At 30.4% G+C, this 20,505-nt stretch overlaps 1 protein-coding gene across 1 annotated transcript in view; it reads left to right on the forward strand.

Annotated features, from left to right (window-relative positions):
* The first annotated feature begins 12,338 nt into the window (after positions 1 to 12,338).
* The window catches only part of LOC139486976 (fatty acid synthase-like), a 36,910-nt gene continuing 28,743 nt past the window's right edge, over positions 12,339 to 20,505 (forward strand). The window contains exons 1-4 of the mRNA XM_071272015.1: positions 12,339 to 12,612; positions 15,443 to 15,595; positions 15,802 to 15,975; positions 18,219 to 18,419. Of these exons, the coding sequence (XP_071128116.1) occupies positions 12,354 to 12,612; positions 15,443 to 15,595; positions 15,802 to 15,975; positions 18,219 to 18,419 (787 nt within the window). The 5' untranslated portion in view covers positions 12,339 to 12,353. The remainder of the gene's footprint in view (positions 12,613 to 15,442; positions 15,596 to 15,801; positions 15,976 to 18,218; positions 18,420 to 20,505) is intronic.

Genomic DNA, 20,505 nt, shown 5'->3' on the forward strand with positions numbered 1-20,505 from the left:
GGCTTATATAAAATCCAATTTATTTGAAAGAGAAATAGTCAAGTTTAAGCTGTTAGTATATTATTTTTCATTTCATACTAATAAAAGCTACGATATAGGTCCAAGGACACAATTATCGTCCTATGTTTTTCTTTGCATAAAAAAAGTTCCAATGACATTGGATTCCTTATATAAAATGGTTTGTTAGAAGCGATTTAGCAAAAAATGTTGAACAACATTTTAATAACCGAGGAACAAGTTGAAACAAGAGACCTAATTTTTAACTGTCTCTTGTTTAGAATCAATTGTAAACATTGATTTATTAAAAAGTATTGCAAAATGATGCATGAGAAGATATTCAGGAAGTAATTTTAAAGAGAAAAAAAGGAATCATATCTACATATGTAACATATGGACACATGAAGCGGATTCAAACTTTAAGGTAGCCAGTGTAATGTGTAGTTCCTACTTGAAGTGGCTACATTTATCTTGTGCAAGTCTAAAACAACTTCCAAAGGCAAAAAAATGGTTTTTTAACAATTGCATATGTTACATCATATGTGTCCATTTGAAATTCGTAGCAAACAACTTTTAATATTGTCTGTTTTGTGATGCAGTTTTACATAGCAATATTTTTATCACAAGCAGTAGGATATTTAAACCATAGATTTTAATACACAGATTTGAAAATCGACTTTTTATATAAATATGTTAGAAACAAATATATTTAATGATGTATATACAAATGTGTTTTTATGCTTTTAATAAATATTATAAAGCTATGCATTATTTATGTATGTACATGTTCAATATCTTATTTTTGATTGTTCTGTATTTTCATTGCTTGGTATTGTGATAAATGATTTAAATTATTATTCAGCTTTTTTTTTTCTTTCTCTATTAATAACATCAATCAACATTTTTATTCAGTGCCGGCAAAATGATTTTTTTTTATTTTGCCTGTGACGGCTATATCGCAAATTTTCTATTTTGCCGGTGCCGGTCAAATAGCCACTGCCATAAAAGTTTGGGTGCTGAATCTTTATGTTAAGTAGTGATTTGGTCCAGTTAACGGGGTTAAAATAGGTCAAATTTTATTACGTCTGAAGCTGTCAAACTGAATTTTAGACTCCCTTAACACAGAATTGTCAATATTTTGAGTTAGAGCTGGTAGAAGTGTCTTTAATTTAGATATTATTTGTGCCACTAGTAGTGCATTACACTGTAAAAATCTTTTTGAGATAGAGCAGGTGCGATTCTTTCAATTTGAATTCATTGTCTAAAAGAAATACACTACAAAATAACTGTGTTCTCGAGGCATATACTTGGTCGTTATTTGTTTGACGAAAGGTTAAAACAAAAAGTGTCGAGGTACTGAGGTCGTATCTTAAAATTTACATTTCATTCTGTAATTTGTATTTTAGAATATGTATTCACTGTACATTGGATTTTTGAAAATAATCTACAGTTAGAACAATAGACTTACAGCAGAGAAATGTATTCACATCTGATCTGTAATTTTGTGTTTTTTTTTCCATTTATTGAACAGTTATCTCATGGAGTTTAGTTATTTTCTAATATATAATTTCAGTGTTGTATAACAGGGATATAGGACGAGCTTTGTCGTGACTCATAAACTAGGGAATAAACAACAAAGCCCCAATTGGAAGTCCACATATTATATTTACATTTGAATTCATATATATCAACATTTAATGTGCAAAGCAAATTAAATATCAAATTACAAAACAATCAAGTCAACTCTGGTATTGGTCCTTATACATAAACTCGACGTCCGAACTTGGATCTCGTCGGATTTTACTTAGAATATATGTTGTGACTGTCAATGTTTAAATATATAACCCCGTATTTTAAAGCACTCAAATTTTATTCACCGATAAATGTTTAGGGAATAGAATAGAAAGACAATTACGTCATCTCTATAATATTTTTCAACTTATGGTTTTAAAACCTATCAATTGTAACCATAATATAACAGATACATAGATAAATAATAAACAATCCATAAAGGTTGAATAAGCGTGACACCGGGACGGGTCCGTATTGCATAACATATAAATAAGGAATTTGACACGTGAACTGTGAGACTTTTAAAAAAGATTGGTAATTTCAATGGCTGTCTTCAACATAAATGCCAAGAAGTTATATAAGTAAGGGCACTTGTGTGGTACTGCAACTTATTTGATCATTTTTATTTTGTTTGAATATGATCAAAATTTAACTAGCAATAATTTATTGCCTGCTGTTATTGCAATGACCCGTTAAACAAACTTAAGCTCAAGTCATTTACAAGGAATGGATGACTGTATTGTTTTCACAAATGGAAAACATACTGTGTTTAATATTCCATAACGGTCAATAACTCACGACGATGTCTGTTAAAATCACGAAACCACGAATCAACTCGACCATTAACATCATGATCAAGTCTCCTATATTTAGTAATGATAGATCATTGTTTTTAGATTTGCCTCGTTCTATTTTTCATAATACTTACAGTTTTTGATAAAAGACGAAGTGAAAAATTGTTATTTCAGATTTCTTCCCCTTTGACTGAACGATAATATAACATATCTGCCATGCAATTCCGAAGTATAAAGGTTCGTCACTTTGTTTTTCATTCGTTTTTATTGATGGAGATTTAATTTCAATCAACCATTTTAAAATGTAAGTTGGAAATTAGGTAACGAAGTGAACTGTGAAACACATCCATTCAACTCGAATGTTCAACTTGACAGTATTGCACTGCATAATCGAAATATATCAAGAAACGCGTACTTCCAAATTTATTTAAGAAAATATTATCCAATTTATAACATAGATAGTGCCTATGTTTAGCGGGAATTTCTGACATTTTAGCTATTTATGGTCATGAATAAATATACCCTTACGAGCAATAGGCATTTTCACAAAAACGAACTGTTAAAGACTCCAGCTCTACAGTTGCAAACACTAACATCTTCCTAGAAATATTGAAATTGGGCGACAACCCTAACGATAAAAAGACTTCACCAAACGATGGCATAGTAAAGAGTAATTTTTGGGGTAAAAGCTTTTGGTGTGATTCAATTTTACTATAAACCATTTTCAAAATAGCCATTTACATTTGTGGTCAAATATTCAAGTTTGCGCATTTTTGAGTTGTCCATGAGACTTGCAAACGACATTTGTGTACTTCAGTGAATAGGCTTTATAATACTTTTCCTTTGCAAACAATTTCAATTTCATGGCTCTTGAACAATTTCCTGTCAATAGAATGGTAACATAGATATAGGAAGATGTGGTATGAGTGCCAATGAGACAACTCTCCATCCAAGTAACAATTTATTAAAGTAAACCATTATACGTCAAGGTACAGCCTTCAACACGGAGCCTTGTCTCACACCGAACAGCAGTCTATAAAAGGCCCCAAAAATTTCTTGTGTAAAACCATTCAAACGGGACAAACAACGACATAATCTATAAAAAAAAAAACGAGAAACACGTATGAACTACATGAACAAACGACAACTACTGTACATCATTTTCCTGACTAAGGACAGGTGCAAACATTTGCAGCGGGATAAACGTGTTAATAGTACCAAACAGTTTCTCAAACAATAGTATAACATCACAACATAGACATATACACTAGAAAATATCAATTGGAAGGCTTAACTCAATCAAAAAACGCAAATTAACACACAATGAACGAATAAATTTGATCTATAAGGAATAAATAATTATGGTCAAAAGTAAATAAACAGGTTTATTTAAAACAAAGTTAAAGAAGGACTTTTTGTTTTTCTTTGGTTCTTATAACGTGACTCTGTACTTTAAAAGATCCCGTCAGTATGATATTGTTCTAATTTATGTCATTAGGTCTTTCCACCTTTCGTGTGGAAAGACCTATTGATTTTGTTCTGATTATTTTTTTTTTCTTCCGCCTAATTTTTTTCTTGCGGTGTAAAAATGTTTTAAAAGATGTCGCTTAGTTTTTTTGTATATGAGATCATACAGTCTATACGCTTTTGAAACTCACCCTGTTTAACCGAACACTTTTCTTTGTAAGAGTTATCTCCCCAAACACTGTTTTTCTTGTTATCAGATCTCCTCCGCAACCGTAAAAGAAAGCGACAAATTTATTTTTCCAAATTGCTCGTTATATGCTCAGGATGTTACGTTTTATTTTGACCAAAGCTTTACGAAGACCCCATATGAGAGTAATTTTCCCTTTTGTATTGAAATAAGTGAAATAAATTTGTAACTGGAAAACCATAAGTGATAGAGGCCTAGGGTCTTTTGATTTGAGGCCCTTGCTCAAAAAGTATGAAAATGAGGTCAAGGTCAAAGGTCCAGGTCATGTTCAAATTTTTGATTTTGGCTTGTTATCTCTTATTTTCAGAAATCATACAAGATATCGACAAAATATTTTCACACAATTGTTAGTTGCGACATGTCGAAACATGTAAATTTTACTTAAAAGGGTACGTAACATTTAATGCGAGTTTTTCCCCCTTTTATATCTAATATTAGTTGTATGGTAATATAACTCATTAACAATATAAAGTAGAGGCCTAGAGTCTTTTGATTTGAGGTCCTTGGTTGATGACCTTGAAATTGAGCTCAAGGTCATAGGTAAATTTAACGTTCTAGATTTTGACCTTTGTTTTTTCCTCTTATATATACATGATAAAGCCATGGGACTTTTGGCAAAAGGTTGCAAGCAATGTGACCTTGAAAAAGCCAACCGGAAGTGACCTTTTGTAAACCGGAAGTAGCCATTTTTTGTACTAATTTAATGTAAAAGTATATAGAACCATCTATTTTTGGAATCAGTGTCAAGTAAACTATCAAAACATACCGGAAATAACATCTTTTAAACCGGAAGTAAAAAATTATCTCCCTTATGTATATCTTTTTGTATAGAAACCATATATTTTTGGAATCAGCGTCCAATAAGCTGTCATTTGACGTTAAAATTGACATTTAAAACCGAATTTTAATATTTTCATATAAAAAAGACCCTTACTGGTGGAAAGACCATCAATGGTTCTCTGAACAATTGGTTTTTAATTATGATATATTTCTATTATGAATTAAAAAATACGTTGAACCACAAACGTCAACATCATTCAATCGCGTAGTGGAATTAACTATTAGTGGATTCTTATAAATTCTATATAACTTTTGGACTATTTTAAATCTCGGTCTATTTCTGAAATTTATTCTTACATACTTTTGATTTTTTAACCCTGTATGCTAACATTGCCTATGTGAAATTTTAAAATTGTTTGTATGTACATTGAACGACAAATATATGTGATGTAAAAAAAATTCTGACGTCAGACACGCAAATCAATGAATGTGTTTGTAGATTGATGTTTTTGTGTTCTGTTAAATTGTTCCTTTTGAAATTGTTACACGATGATGACTTCTGTACCCATATTTTGACTATTTTATTTATTGTGTCTGTTTAATTAACGCATCATGGTAAATATAGGAATTTGATGAGACTGTCATCAAAGTGAGAGGGTTAGCGCTATAAAACCACGTTTAATCCACCATTTTCTACATTTGAAAATGCCTGTACCAAGTCAGGAATATGACAGTTCTTTTTTTCCAATGAGACAACTCTCCATCCAAGTCACAATTTAGTAAACATTATAGGTAAAGGTACGGTCTTCAACACGGAGCCTTGGCTAATTCCTAACAACAAGCTATAAAGTGCCCAAAAAAATGAGAAACGAGAAACACTTACGAACCACATCAACAAACGACAACTACTGAACATCATATTGCTGAATAAGGACAGGTGCCAACAGTTTCAGCGGCTGTAAACGTTTTAATGGTACCAAACCTTAAGCCTTATCTGAAACATTTTGCAAATTATTGTCACACATGCCATTACTCACCAGTTTATGGATTCCATCTAGCACTATTCCGTCATGCTTCTTAATAATATATTCAAAGTAGTTCTTGAATAAACTATATTGTAAACATTTAAAGCTTGAATCATTGTTGAAGGCCGTACGGTGAAATATGATTTTGTGTCATTTGCTCTCTTTTGAAGAGTTTTCTCATGGGCAATCATACCTCATCTTCTTGTTTTATTTTAAAATATAAAATTAGGATCTAGAATGATTGCCAATGAGGCAAAAGTGTGGCGAAAGATCACTATCACTCAGAGTCACAATGAAGTGCAAGTAAACAGTTATAAGCCACAGTGCGACCTTAACCATAAATGTAAATCACCGGTATTTTTTCCTCGATCTTAGTTTTCGATGGTCAATGTTAGTTTTTCATTAAATAAAGTGTAATAGCTGTGTATTAAGGCTTCTCTTTTAGTGAATAATTTGTTGTTCCATCATTAAAAATAATCATATTTACTTATAGCTCGATATATTTATTAAAGTATTTCATAGGAAAATGTTCTATCATAGCAGAATGTAAGAAATAAGGAGAAAAATCTCCCCAAAACACACAGTATGGCTTGTTCTGTCAACTGAAGATTTAAGGTAGAGTCCTATTTCAAGGAAATTTTCTCATAAAATGTGTTTTGGAGACTCAATCCACTCAGAATATTTATTATTTGTAATATTTCACTTAAGTAGCAAGAAATTTTAACACATGAGAGTACTCACAAGGTCAAAGGTGCATGTACAGCTTCCCATATTAGGTTTAATACCACCATAGATTTTCCCCTATTAGTCTTTGTTAAATTTGCACTTTTCCAAAAAATGTGCATAAGTTCTCTTTGATTCAAATAAAGAAATACTTGGTATGAGTGAAGTTTTATCCTGTCCAGTACTATAGAAAAAAATCACATAACATTTCATTGCATAAAATAAAATAAAATAAACATCACTGGAAGTGTCCCAAACAAATTTCTCCCCTTTTTTAACCTGTGTACAAGGAACCATGTAACCTCAAGTTTACAAAATATTCTATAGAAACCCCAAATTAAAAAAAACAATAGTGATTTGAAATATACAAGACATATGTTTATGAAACAGAAATGTGTTACTGCAATAAAATGTAGAATTAATTACCTACAACTGTCAAATTAAAGGGAATATTTTTTTCGACCTTTTTTCGTATACAATCGAATTTGGTGGTATTACACCTTCAAGGGCTATTATAACTAACTATACTATATTGGCTTTGCTCATTGTTGAATGCTGTATGGTGTCTTGTATGTAGTTACCTCTTGGTCTGTATTGATAGTTTACTCGTTCATAATAGCATATATACTTTTTTTACTCTATGTTGTATTATAATCTTTCCAAAAAACAATTGCCACACAAATATGCCAACTACATTTTTGGAGAACGATTCTCATAGACTATTTACTGTTTTGTTTTAACTGGCACACGTATTTTTGAATAAACTTATATAGCGTTCTAAACTTTCCAGTTGTATGACAGATATTTCTTCACATCTGTTTTATTGATTCTCGTTATATCTATAGAAAACAACATAATTTAAAGTATGACGCAAAGCACATTTTATACATTTCGCTATCATTCATCTTTATTGGAATCACGATGTTTTATAATCAAAAATATGTTATATTGGCATATTAAACAGTTAACTCTTACATTTGTCCATTGACCGTGTCAAATATTTTATGATGCAAATACAAAAAGTGGGGTTTATTGTTTATATGGTTGAATGGCGATGGGTATTTAAACTGTCCGAAATTTCAACTTATGTTACAGCTGCTGATAAATATAATATATCAAAGACGTAATGCATATTATAGTATGGAGCAGAGTTCATACCAGATAAAAAGGTAAGGTTCTAACAACAGCGTGTTTTTAAAATGCTAATATTCAGTAATTATAACAGTCCATGTGGTCACTTAAACAATCAGGACGAATGTAGAAAATTCCAAATAGGACGCAAGAACATTACAAAGTCGACTTTTTTTGTTCCACGGTAACATCTACGCTGCAAAATAAAAACGCATAATACATTTATTCACAAAATTGCATTGAGTGTGTTTCAAATCTATATCTACAGCAACATCTTGGTATATAGAGCTTAATCTTCACACACGAATTTTATACATGGAACTGAACAAAGAATTGAAGCAAATACTAGTATAGTGTGTTCTTGTTTTGTGATGTTGAACTACTGTCCAATGTTAGGGGGTTGCTGGCATTTACTTAGTTTAAACCCGCTGCATGTGTTTGCACCTTTCAGAAGCCAGGAGCCTGTTGTTCAGTGGGTGTCGTTTATTGATGTTGGTCATTAGTGTTTTTCTGTTTACGTTTTTTATATCGATTAGACCGTTGGTTTTCCTGTTTGAATGGTTTTACTCAAGCCATTTGCAGGGCCGTTTATAGCTTGCTGTTCGGTGTTAGCCAAGGCTAGGTTTTGAAGACCATACTTTGACTTATAATGGTATACTTTTTACACATTGTGACTTGGATGGATACCACATCTTCTTATTTATATTAATGAATATTTTCAAACGATCTTGCAATACCATGTCAATAATAAAACTCGAGGAAATGATAAAAAGAAATCTTCCAAAATCCTCGTATAAAACATAAGAATGAGCAACACGAACTTAAATCAATAAAAACCAGATTAACGAATATTGAATTAACTTATATATTAACAATGAATAAGTTAAGGTGTATTTAAAAACGAAATGACGGAACCAGTAGTTCAAACAAAAAATGCCTAGACTAGTGTATTTTTGCAAGAGCTTAAATGTGAAGATTGCTGTTATCGTGAGGATAAACTGTTCATGTTTTAATCAAGGAAAACTGTTGGTCAATTAACCCATGAAACTTGAACAAAACGTTGTTGTTAATCAGGCGATTTTCATTATATCTGTGAAATGCAGGTATTCTAGTATTGTTAAAAAAAACCAACAATATCTTTAGCCTGTGTCCGGCTGGAAAATCGCAAACTTAGGTCAACTACCTCAGAAGCATGGGCAACACAAACAATTAGCAGAATGGGTTACATCAAAAGCAGAAGCGACATAAAGCATGTACCCATGATTACCTCAGAAGCAGGAAAGACATAAAACATATCCGCATTGGTCACCTTGGGAGCAGGAACGCCATAAAATATATACGCATGGACTACCTAAAATTTCAGGCAGGCCACAAAATGATTAAAAAGTAAATTAGACCTGAAATAAGAAAAATAGAATTATGTTTAAGATTTATTAAAGTGTATTCATCCTTCATATATTTTTGCATCATTTTGTTAAACACTGTGCATATATTTCTAAACATCAATTAGTGTAAAAAGAAACCATTTAATAGTATGTTTAACATGAAGACTAAAAACGAATATTTAAAAAATAAGATTCTGTTCTTTTGTATTGCTTAAAATCATAAAACAAAATACTATATTTAATTTTTTTTCAAGACAATTTTTTTAATTGCTTTTCTTCTATACTGTTTTGATCTTTAATATGGATATCAATTATTCGTTTGCATTAATAATTTAAATTTATAAATCCATTTTTAAATTAATATAGTAAACATAATATGGAACACAATATTTTTTTAATTTTGGACTCCAAATTTCTAAGGAGAGTGATATATTGTGACAGATAAAAGTATAAACATATTTTATTTAAAATAACATTCAAGTTAAATAATGTACACAATTTGGTATTAATATATTAATACAATTGAATGATTAATAGGATCCGGAAACAATTGTTTAACTTATATTAATCCGTTTCTTATAAATCCGTGACATATATTTGACAGTTTTGGACATATATAACGTTACAATTAATATTTTAATTTTGACCCTATTTCGGACAATAACTATATTTGGTAATTTCTAGTTGTATGCTCAAAAGAAAGTAATTTTTGCATACAATCAATTAAATGATTGCTATATAAGTATAAATTCTGCTTTGAGACGTTTGGCACGTTTTGAAAAGTTTGAATTTTGAAATGTATAGCTAGGTAAGTCATGATAATAAAAAATTTAAAATTTAAAGTAAAAAAAATTAAAAAAAATTAACTAAAATAAAGATAATTAAGAAGCATTCGTAAATAGATCATAGTTATATATACAAGTATGCATATTATAGAAGTTGCACCGCCACAATAGTGAATTTATTGGTTTAATCGGAGTATAATTGACAGTCTATTTGGGTTTATTAATTGGATTGCATCAGTGTTTAAAGGCAGTTTTATATCCTGGTCCAGTTATATGATTGGCCAATGCACTTTCGATTTTTTGTTTTTATATTTGCAGTCATAAACTTTACTTCAAAATATGTTGTCAAAATGTAGTAGATCAAACCTTATTGGAGCAAGTATAGTTTACTGGTACGTTTTTAGAAAAAATATAATTAATTATTACTGTAATCGTCATTTTGTTATTATAATTATTATTTTCATCAGTTTTTCAATGACGGTTACGACATTAATTCATGTGTATAAGGTAATTTATGGCTGCAGATAGCTCAATTCGGGAACTTTACTATCATATCTTCAGTGTTCATGAAATGAAAGGTATGTTTAGCTTTTGAAACAGGCAACGTCATCATAAACAATATTTTCAAACAATAATAATATGGATATTTCGATAAGAATATGAGCATTTCTGGCAGATTTGTAAGCATTAACTGAAAAAAAATCATCCATGTTAAGTCAATCTGAGACGAAAATAAAATTGGAAAAAAATATTGTCCGTTTTTAAAGTTAAATTTAATTTGATTTTGACTTTTGTACAAGCTGACATTTGAAATTTATTTTTAATAAATAAATCAAAATCACAAATATATGAGTGATCTCTATATTCTTGGACAGATCACATGAGAAAATAACCAAACTTTAAATACCCGACGAATAATGAATATTTGATCGGACCTTTAATGAAAATAACTTTTTTCGACCACAGATAATAAATACATATTGTTTTGCGTATGATGCATGGTACGTATATTTATATTACATCTCATTAGTTTTTTTACAGTTATACGCTGATTAATTTTGTGATAACTACAACAATACGTATGCAGAAAATTCAAAAAAAAAAATCGCAACCAAATTAAAGCGTCGGCTTTTGATAACATGGGTTACATTTACTGTACAAAAAAACGCATTATACATTTCTTTACAAAATTTCATTGAGTGTACTTCAAATCTATTTCTACATCAATAATTTGGCATATTGAGCTTAATCTACAAACATGGATGTTATACAGGATACTGAACAAAAACATGTAAAAAAATTAGGCTACACCATAAAAGATATTTTGTCTTTTGGTGATGACGTGATAATCCATTAGTTCGACAACTAATGTTGTGCATCCCTTACGCATGGATCGAATCCAATTTTTTAGTTTGAACTATTAGACAAACATATTGCAACGCTAAGACTGATTCTGTCAAATGATGTTGGCGTCTTAAAAGTTAGACCCACTTTGACTTGACTTTGACCATCATGAAATATAAATGTTGTTTTGAGTAAGTAAATCCACTGTTACCATTGATGTATTGAGTCTGGAATTTTTCTTCTCTCACTCAGTCGATCAATAACATTGATCATATGCAGCTGCACAATATCGTCTATTTTATTTGCGGTGTTTAAATGTCTATGAAAATTGACTAACACATACGATAGTTTCCACAGCGACAGTTGTAGATTATCGTTGGTCATCTCAACGAGATTGATTTTCTCGCTCTCCGTACGACGAAAGTGAGAAAAGTAATCGAGTTTACATAGTCAATGATAATCTGTTTATCGCTATTTTGCTTATGATGATGCTGATGTTTACATTGACAAGGGCACGTGTTCCCTTAGTTTCTATTGTTAATTATTTTATCGTAATATTTAATTAAATAGCGATAATTGGAATATACAAAACGTTCGTTAGAACGCCTGTTTATGCAATGGTTGTAGCAGTGACTTTTCGATTACATAGATAAAACACAAACTTCTTCCGATCATAAACTAGAAAAGTTATGTTTAGTCTAAACCACGGATTAAATCTTCAGCTTATGTTTGACACCTATCATTTTCACGAAGTTGTGCTACTTTGACCGTTGAATTTTCGTTGACATAAGTTTAAGTTTTTTTTCAGTTTAATAATGGCCAAAGACATTTGATTTTGTTTACAATATTAGAATACCTGAATTTCACAGTAATGATGAAAATCGCCTGATTAACAACAACTTTTTGTACAGTATAGTTTCACGGGTGAATTGACCAAAGGTTTCCCGTGGTAAACATGAACTGTGTATCCTCACGATAATAGCAACATTCATCTTTCAGCTCTTAAATAATACACTTTGCAATTGGTTAAAAATGTAGACGAAGTGATATCTTAACATATACAAATTACTTATCTACATTTTTATTCATTCAGGGACTAAAAAATGTATGCACAGTATTTGAAACGTTTATCACGGGGTACAGAGGAGGACAAACCCACTGGTAAAAATAAAGGAAGTAGAACTGGGTCAGATCAATTTGTCTTGAATCCAGTTTCAAGCCCACCTAACAGCAAAGTAGAAGATGTTGTCATCAGTGGTGTTTCATGTAGACTTCCAGAATCTGACAATATTGAAGAATTTAAACAGCATTTGATAAATAAAGATGACATGGTGACAGATGATGAAAGAAGATGGCCAAAAGGTTTGAAATGTGTCTTTCTTTAATGCATACGCTTTTCTCACATTTCTTGAGCGGTTTGTGAAAAAAACAATTATCATCACTTGTGAAATATCTCTTTTTCCTATCTGAATTTCCTATTGTGACGTCCTGAAAAGGGAGACTATTTCTGATGACGTCACATATAAAAACACAAGTTTCTGCAAATCTTTAAAAAGGACGAACAAAAATCATTAGAGAAACAGATTCTACCACTGTTACTCGTGCATTACGATATTTCTCCGCTGTCAATAGTTAAATTTTAATTATTGAAAAAGCTCAGCAAGCCTTTCGCTTTAAATGATCTTAAATGTTAAAAACTGTTTCGAGTTGAGAAATATCGTAACACACTCGTCGCAGTGATGGAATCTAAATGCCATTAAGACATTTTGAGAATTAATAGCACTTTTACTGCTTTGTTACTAGTTACTTGTTACTCTTCGTATACAGACTAATTATTGTTCTGAATTTTTTTTTTATCAAGGTTTAATTGGGGAAGATATAAAAGATAAAACTTTTATAATTAGCTATTACAAATTATGTTATGTATTGGAAATGAGTAGTCACATGATTACGTAGAATCTGTACAAACAGTAAGATAGATATAAACTGAAAATGCATTTTATAATTAGACATTTATTGTTGACAACACTTTAATATAATACTTGCAATTTTGTCAAAAAACGACACAAGATACAAGTTGGATGTTTAGCTAACTATTAAACCAGATTAGATCCACAATTTTCCTGTTAAAAATGTATTTACCAAGGTAGGAATCTGAAAACAAGTTTTCAGTAGATTATCTAGGTTGATAGAATGTTTGGTCTTTGTAGAATCCCCGCGTTCCCCTTTTTGATTTAGTGATGAGTCACGTTTTGCTTTTCGGAATTATTTTTCATCATTGTATATCAATGTTTTATCTTTTAAAAAGGAGTATGTGTGATAATTGCTCAAAACAGGGCATTTTCTATATCTATAAGATCGAGCGTCTAGAAACTTTAGGACAGAAATGTCAATTTTGATTGCACTTTGAAGTCATAAACATGTTGAAATTAAAAGTGACATAAACTTGTAATTATATAGTTTTAGTGAAAAGAAGGCACGAGTCAATTCCTTACAACATTATCATGGCTAAAATAATATGTTAGAAGGATATATCATTATGAATTTCGAAATCTATAAGCAAAGTGTTTTGCCTTTGATAACAAGTCAGTAATATCGCAAATGTATGGGAAAAGTATAAATGGATTACACGTCATCAATATTTACCAGTGTTTAATTCGATAAAATTAAACATTGGACTATATCGCAATAATATATGGCTGTCATGCTTTTGTTGGTGTGTTTGTAAGACGTTGACGTTTTATACAAACGTGCAATATAATTGTTTTTGTTCGATCAAGTAAAAGTATTCTTATTAAAAAGTCTTAATATTATACTTTTAACTGCCATCTCTAATAAAGAAATAATGGTATTTATTATAGATAAATTATACAAAAATATCAATCGGTTTGTAGTGTGTCAAAAATTAAAAAGACAAAAGTAGTTATGAGGCTCGATATTCAAAATCATCCAATGACGTTATCAATAATATGTTGATCTCAGAGTACTAAAAACATTTGCACAAAATGTCATCTTTTAAAAAAAAAATCATTCATTTGTGACAATTTCTTTTGCAGGTCACAAGTACATGCCACATATTAAGAACACAAAATAAATGAAATGACGGCTTCTTGACTTGGTAACCATATTGAAAAAAATCAGTCCGTTATGTGAAATTAATCAATTTGTAATAATGTTTATAGAGTATTAAAATTGGCGTTTTTAATTGCATAAATATTCAAAAGAATTAAAGTTTATTTGTCAGAGTTCTGCCTGTGAATTTGATAAATTTGATCGGTAGATATGTCAGGTTTGCATAATACCTTTTTTCAGTATGGGTTTCTGTAAGTTTTTCAGTCAATGGCTTATAAAATAATTTGAAAAGTTCAAGTTCTGTTATAAAAACATGCATTTTTAATTGTTAAAAGAAGCAATCATAATGCCTTTCCAGATTTAGAAATATGACAGTTATTTTTCACTTGTTTCGTTGGTTCATAACGTTAGATTTTGTCAGTTTATTATTTATTTACCTTGGAGTTCGGTTTTGCTTAACTTATATCTCATAAGAGAATTAATCCAAAAATGCATAATCGAGTGAATATGAAATAATAGAATAGAAAGAGATACACAAAATAGAATCAACGTATATTAAAAAATGTCATAGTTCATATACATGATATATTCATGTATCCCTGTACGGAGTTGATAAAAGCGATCACTACAGCAATATTTGACGAAAAAATATATTTCTAAGACGATGACTCTTGTTATGTTTTATTCATATATATAACAAACGTAAATGAAAAAGAGAAAGAAATTTTCATCTGTGTCGATACGTAAAATGTAATTTCTAGAATAAGTTTTATACCTGTATAGTTAGGGTTTCGACTTAACATCTATGTGTTATCCATAATCCTGTTTCAATGAATTTATTTAAACACATTTAATTTATTTAAACGAAAAACATATTGTGCTCAGTATCTATATATGTAGTAAGTTTAGTTCAAATATATCGTGTTGGCTAAAAACATATAAAATAGATGAGACATATCTTAATCAAACTTAGAAAGTCTTCTCTTAGATATATAATAGTGCCTCAAGATTTCCTAAGATACTAAATTATGATATTTTGTGTATCAAAAATCTATAATTATTTAGTTAGTGATATATTGATCTGTGCTCATCGATCAAATAATTAAAATTATCTTTTCAGGACTTCATGGCCTACCTGCAAGAATGGGAAAACTTAAGGATATTACCAAGTTTGATGCAGAATTCTTTAGTATTCACCAAAAGCAGGCCAATAGTATGGACCCTCAATTAAGATTACTATTTGAAGTAACCTATGAATCTATCATTGATGCTGGTATGTAGCTGAATATATTAATTCTTATAATTTTTTTTAACTAACATTAAAAAATGTTAGATGTCGGTGTCATAATTTATTTTTCTACTTCATAATGTATTCAGGAAGTTCAATTGCCTTTTATTTCTGTGATTTGGTAGCTATTCCATATATAACTTTTACCAAAAGCTCCGTTTAATTTGAATTGAACCATTGTATATTTCAAGGAGTTAGTCCAGACTGTCTGAGAGGATCAAGCACTGGAGTTTTTATTGGTAGCAGTCTATCAGAGTCACATGATGCCTGGTCTTCTGACCCAGATACAACTCTTGGTTACCATTTGATAGGATGCCATCGAACAATGTTTGCAAATAGACTGTCCTTTTACTTTGATTTCAAAGGTTTGAACTGTGTTAATATTGATGACATAAACTGAAACAAAGTTTCTTTCAAATGAAGGAGGCATAACTCTTTATGTCATTTAAGATTGTGCTATGCTTCTAATGAAATGTGTGATGTTTAGAGATGAAATAGCTTTTTGACCATAAATATTTCTATAAAAACTCAAAAGCTTGAAATATGCCTAATGGTATCGATTTTTTTTTTTGGGGGGGGAGGGGGGTGCAAATTTCCGAGGACAAATATACGATTTTCATATGTAACAGCATCATAAAATAATGTCCCCTTGAAACAGTTTACGCGGGACAAAATTATTTTATAGTAATATATATGTTCAGGACAGTATTTCATTCCGAAATAGTGTCCTTCTCAACGGAATATTGTCAGATTCTTGGGGACAATATGTCACTGAGAATTTCTGTCCACTACAATATATACTCTGTTTCCTAATTAAAGCATGGCTTCCCTGGGGAATCATACATCATGCATTTGTAAAAGTGTTTCAGAAAATAGTTCATGAAAAGTATCTGTTTAACCGTGACATGCTGAATCAAATACTTTTCATGTTTAGTGTAAAGGCATGCAACATTCACATTTTTAAATTTATAAATGAAAATATTTTACATGGTAAGTATTTCATATAAGAAAATTATATTTTTTATAATAAGCTAATATCAAATTTGCAGAAATATTACTACTTGAAGTCAAATATTTTAAGTGTACCACTTTGTTGTTTGAATAAAGTTAAAGTACTAGCTGATAGATTATTCTTATTAAATCTATTGATGTCATTGTCCAAAATATTAGTTTTTATAGCCTCCCTTCCATCAAACAAAATTTTATGATACTCCATTCTTTAAATTAATATTATCTCAATAAACACAAAATGTACTTTTGGATAGATTCCCGTTAACGATACAAAGTTTCTTGAATATCAGTTTGTGCGAGAATGTCAAATAAGATAACTTTCGTATTCATCTCTAGTCATTTTTCATAGATGGAGACAAATTATCATAAAAAATAAACATAAAATATTGTCTTAGGGAAAATATTGTGCTTTAGATGATGTGTGGTAAAACTTTTATTCATATTAAAAGATTTTAGAAATTTTGAAGTTATTTATGTTTATTCTCAGTTTTGTCATTGTCAATTCATGTCCAAAGTCAGGAGCCTCTGGCCTTTGTTAGTCTTGTATTATTTTAAATTTAGTTTCTTGTGTACAATTTGGAAATTAGTATGGCGTTCATTATCACTGGACTAGTATATATTTGTTTAGGGGCCAGCTGAAGGACGCCTCCGGGTGCGGGAATTTCTCGCTACATTGAAGACCTGTTGGTGACCCTCTGCTGTTGTTTTTTATTTGGTCGGGTTTTTGTCTCTTTGGCACATTCCCCATTTCCATTCTCAATTTTATCATATCGTCGTTCCTAGTATTTCTATACACTTTTGGTCCAAAATGATTCTAACTTGGTTCCCTGCTGGATACTATAACGATCTAGACGGAAACCGGTAACTAGATAATTCGTAGATACATGTAGTATTAATATTGGAATTTCCCTTGCCATTCAACATAAAATATGTGATTTTATAGGCATTTTTTTCATAAATTCTCCGCTTAAATATTACATGTATTAAGAAACTATCAGAAACTTACATTCGACGATTCAATCTATTATATAGGATCCTTTCTTGTAAAAACTGTTCTTATCTTTCATTTCCCTGTCTTCCCTGATATTGAAAATTGTGAGTTTGAGCAAATTGCGCTTGGGCTTCCAAACATAATTGTATGTGTTATTTGCATCAAACAGTACATTTATAATTTACTAGCAATCATCTACTTTCGTCCAGTTGAAACGCTGTATTTAATTTGTCATGGTTGACACTTTATTGATTTTGGCAGAGTTAATTTTTTTTTATACGAGATGTTGTGTTGATGCATTGTTGTTTCGATATGTTATTTCCTGCAGTGAATCTTATCTAATCTGATCCATTCATCGAAACCGATAAGATCGCGACAAACCCGTATCGATTAATGACTTAAATGTTCTCTCCCAATTGTGACCTTATACTATCTTATCTAAATTGTGAATTTAGAAAAAGTGATTGTTTTTCGTTATTTTGTGGCATAGTCTGATTATTTTCTAATATTAGTTTGAGTTTTCCTGTGGTTATCTTCTGTCTTTTTTTCTTAATCCTACAGGTATGTTTTCATTAGTACGGTTACACTATCAAGTATTTTTTTTAGGCCCAAGTCTCAGTGTAGACACTGCCTGCTCCTCCAGTTTGACGGCCATGGATCAAGCTTTTCATAGCATTAGACAAGGTCATTGTGATGCAGCCATTGTAGCTGGCTGTAATTTGTGTGTACGACCGACATCATCACTACAGTACCATAAGCTTGGAATGCTTTCAAAAGGCGGCACTTGCAAATCTTTCGATGCATCAGGTACAGGTTTTACAGTGTTACTAACCAGTAAAAACATAGGACAGATATAGATTATTGTCGAAATGCGCATCTGGTGCAGGAAAATTGATACCGTTAATGTTATTAAATACATGTTAAATTATTTAAAATCGACATGTACAAGAATTCGTTCGGTCTTTAATGCGCATGCGCTAGTAATTGTCCATATACACCGATTATTTTTACTATAGATTTGTATGGGCAAATAGTTTTTATACCCGTATTACTTTATGTTAACATTTGAATTTCTTGTTCGCGTGGTTAAATATAGTTTCTTTAAGGTTTGAACTGTTTTATGGTGTAAATTTTATGAAAATAAGATATTTTAAACATCCGTCACTTTTGATTTAAAATTTGCTACCGTAAATAGCTAAGTAGCCCTTTTAATGTATAGAGAGAAGGCATTGTTTTGCGAACCCCTGACATCTGTTTGCTTAAATAACAAATAGTATTCGTTATTTTCTTATTTTCGCGTGGATATTTTAATAATCTTCAAAGACAGGGAAATAAAATGGTATTTTTGTTTAAAAAATAACTTTTGTAATTCTCCCGTCTTTTTATGGTTGAAAATTGAAAATTGTCATGGAAAAGAGAATTTTACACTCTTGGATACGAAGTCATCGGATAAAAACTTATACTTTTGTGAATTAGTATGATTATATCTTTTAAGATTCTGATATACAATATAATTTTGAAGATATACATGTTTACTCTACATGTGACATTAAAGTAGAAATACTGGCAATACACAAGGTATACGTTTTTTTGTGTATTCTCCCCTTTTCAATCATGATAGAGGATAAAGTATACAAAGGAATCATTATGTTGAACTTCCAACAATTAACAATTACAATGAAAAAAATTAATTTGCTGGAAGCTCCCGAGAAAAACTTTGACAAAAGACTGGTGAAACGGCTGCATGTCGAAATTAAAATCCTCCTTCGGATTTTAATTGAATAAAAGAATAACCTTGATCGTTATTGCATATATCGTCACCATGCATAAACATCAATTGGATAAAGTTCTTTGGTTGCACTAGTTATATTTTTTAACAGAAAAAATGGCTATGATTTTTTAAATTATTAAAATTTCAATAATTATTATTTCATAATTTTTCCATAACCGTAAGCTTACTAACAACAGTGACATATATGTCTCTGCTAAAAGTAATGATTTATCTTCCCTGAAAAAAACCCCACATATTAAACGTCCCAATACTCAGTAGTATGATAAAGTTTGAAATATGTTTTAACAGAAATATTTACTAATTAACTTTTTAACAACTACATGTACTGCATAAACCTACACACCCCGGGATACCAATATTGATTTGTGTGATTCAAGTATCTTTGATTGTTCTCTACAGGGAGTGATGCGTGTATAAATATTATTAATTTTTCACACTTTTCTTATCATTTCAAGTTGAACACTTTCAGAGTTTTATCTTTGACGTGTTTTTGATTTCGCTAAGTTAGCTACATGTATTTAGGAAAATACCCCGTGTTTACTAAATACTTTGTCATAGTTGAGATCCGTTACATATATTTCTTTAGAAATGAACATTATTATGAAATAATCATTAAAACGAATATGAAAATAAATTAAAAAAATACTGAAAACTGTAATATATTTGGAAAAGTTTAATTCTTAAAAATCACACAATGGATTGTTTCTTGAATACACACTGACTAAAATCATAAAATCTCGCAGCATGGAGATTTAGATCTATTGTGTCAAATAAAAGATACATGAATGCAACCTTTTAAAACGTTTTACCATGAAAATCAAGTTATATAAACATTTGAAACCAGGAAGAGTTTAACCAAACAAATTGAAGTCAACAGGGCCGAATTGGTGTCCCTAGTAGTAGATGTTGTAAGAGACCAATATAACAAACAATATAATGAAATTATGTCCAGAATTGCAATATTTAAACAGTGACACTATATATTGATTTTGATTATAAAAATTGGATCTCTCTTTTAGAATCTACTATACTTTATGCAATATCATAATTTAATTTAAAAGATAAAATAAAAAAAGGCCTAAGTGAGATAAAATTAACATA

Source organism: Mytilus edulis, chromosome 1 (assembly GCF_963676685.1).
Source record: "Mytilus edulis chromosome 1, xbMytEdul2.2, whole genome shotgun sequence".
Classification (NCBI taxonomy): Eukaryota; Metazoa; Mollusca; class Bivalvia; order Mytilida; family Mytilidae; genus Mytilus; species Mytilus edulis.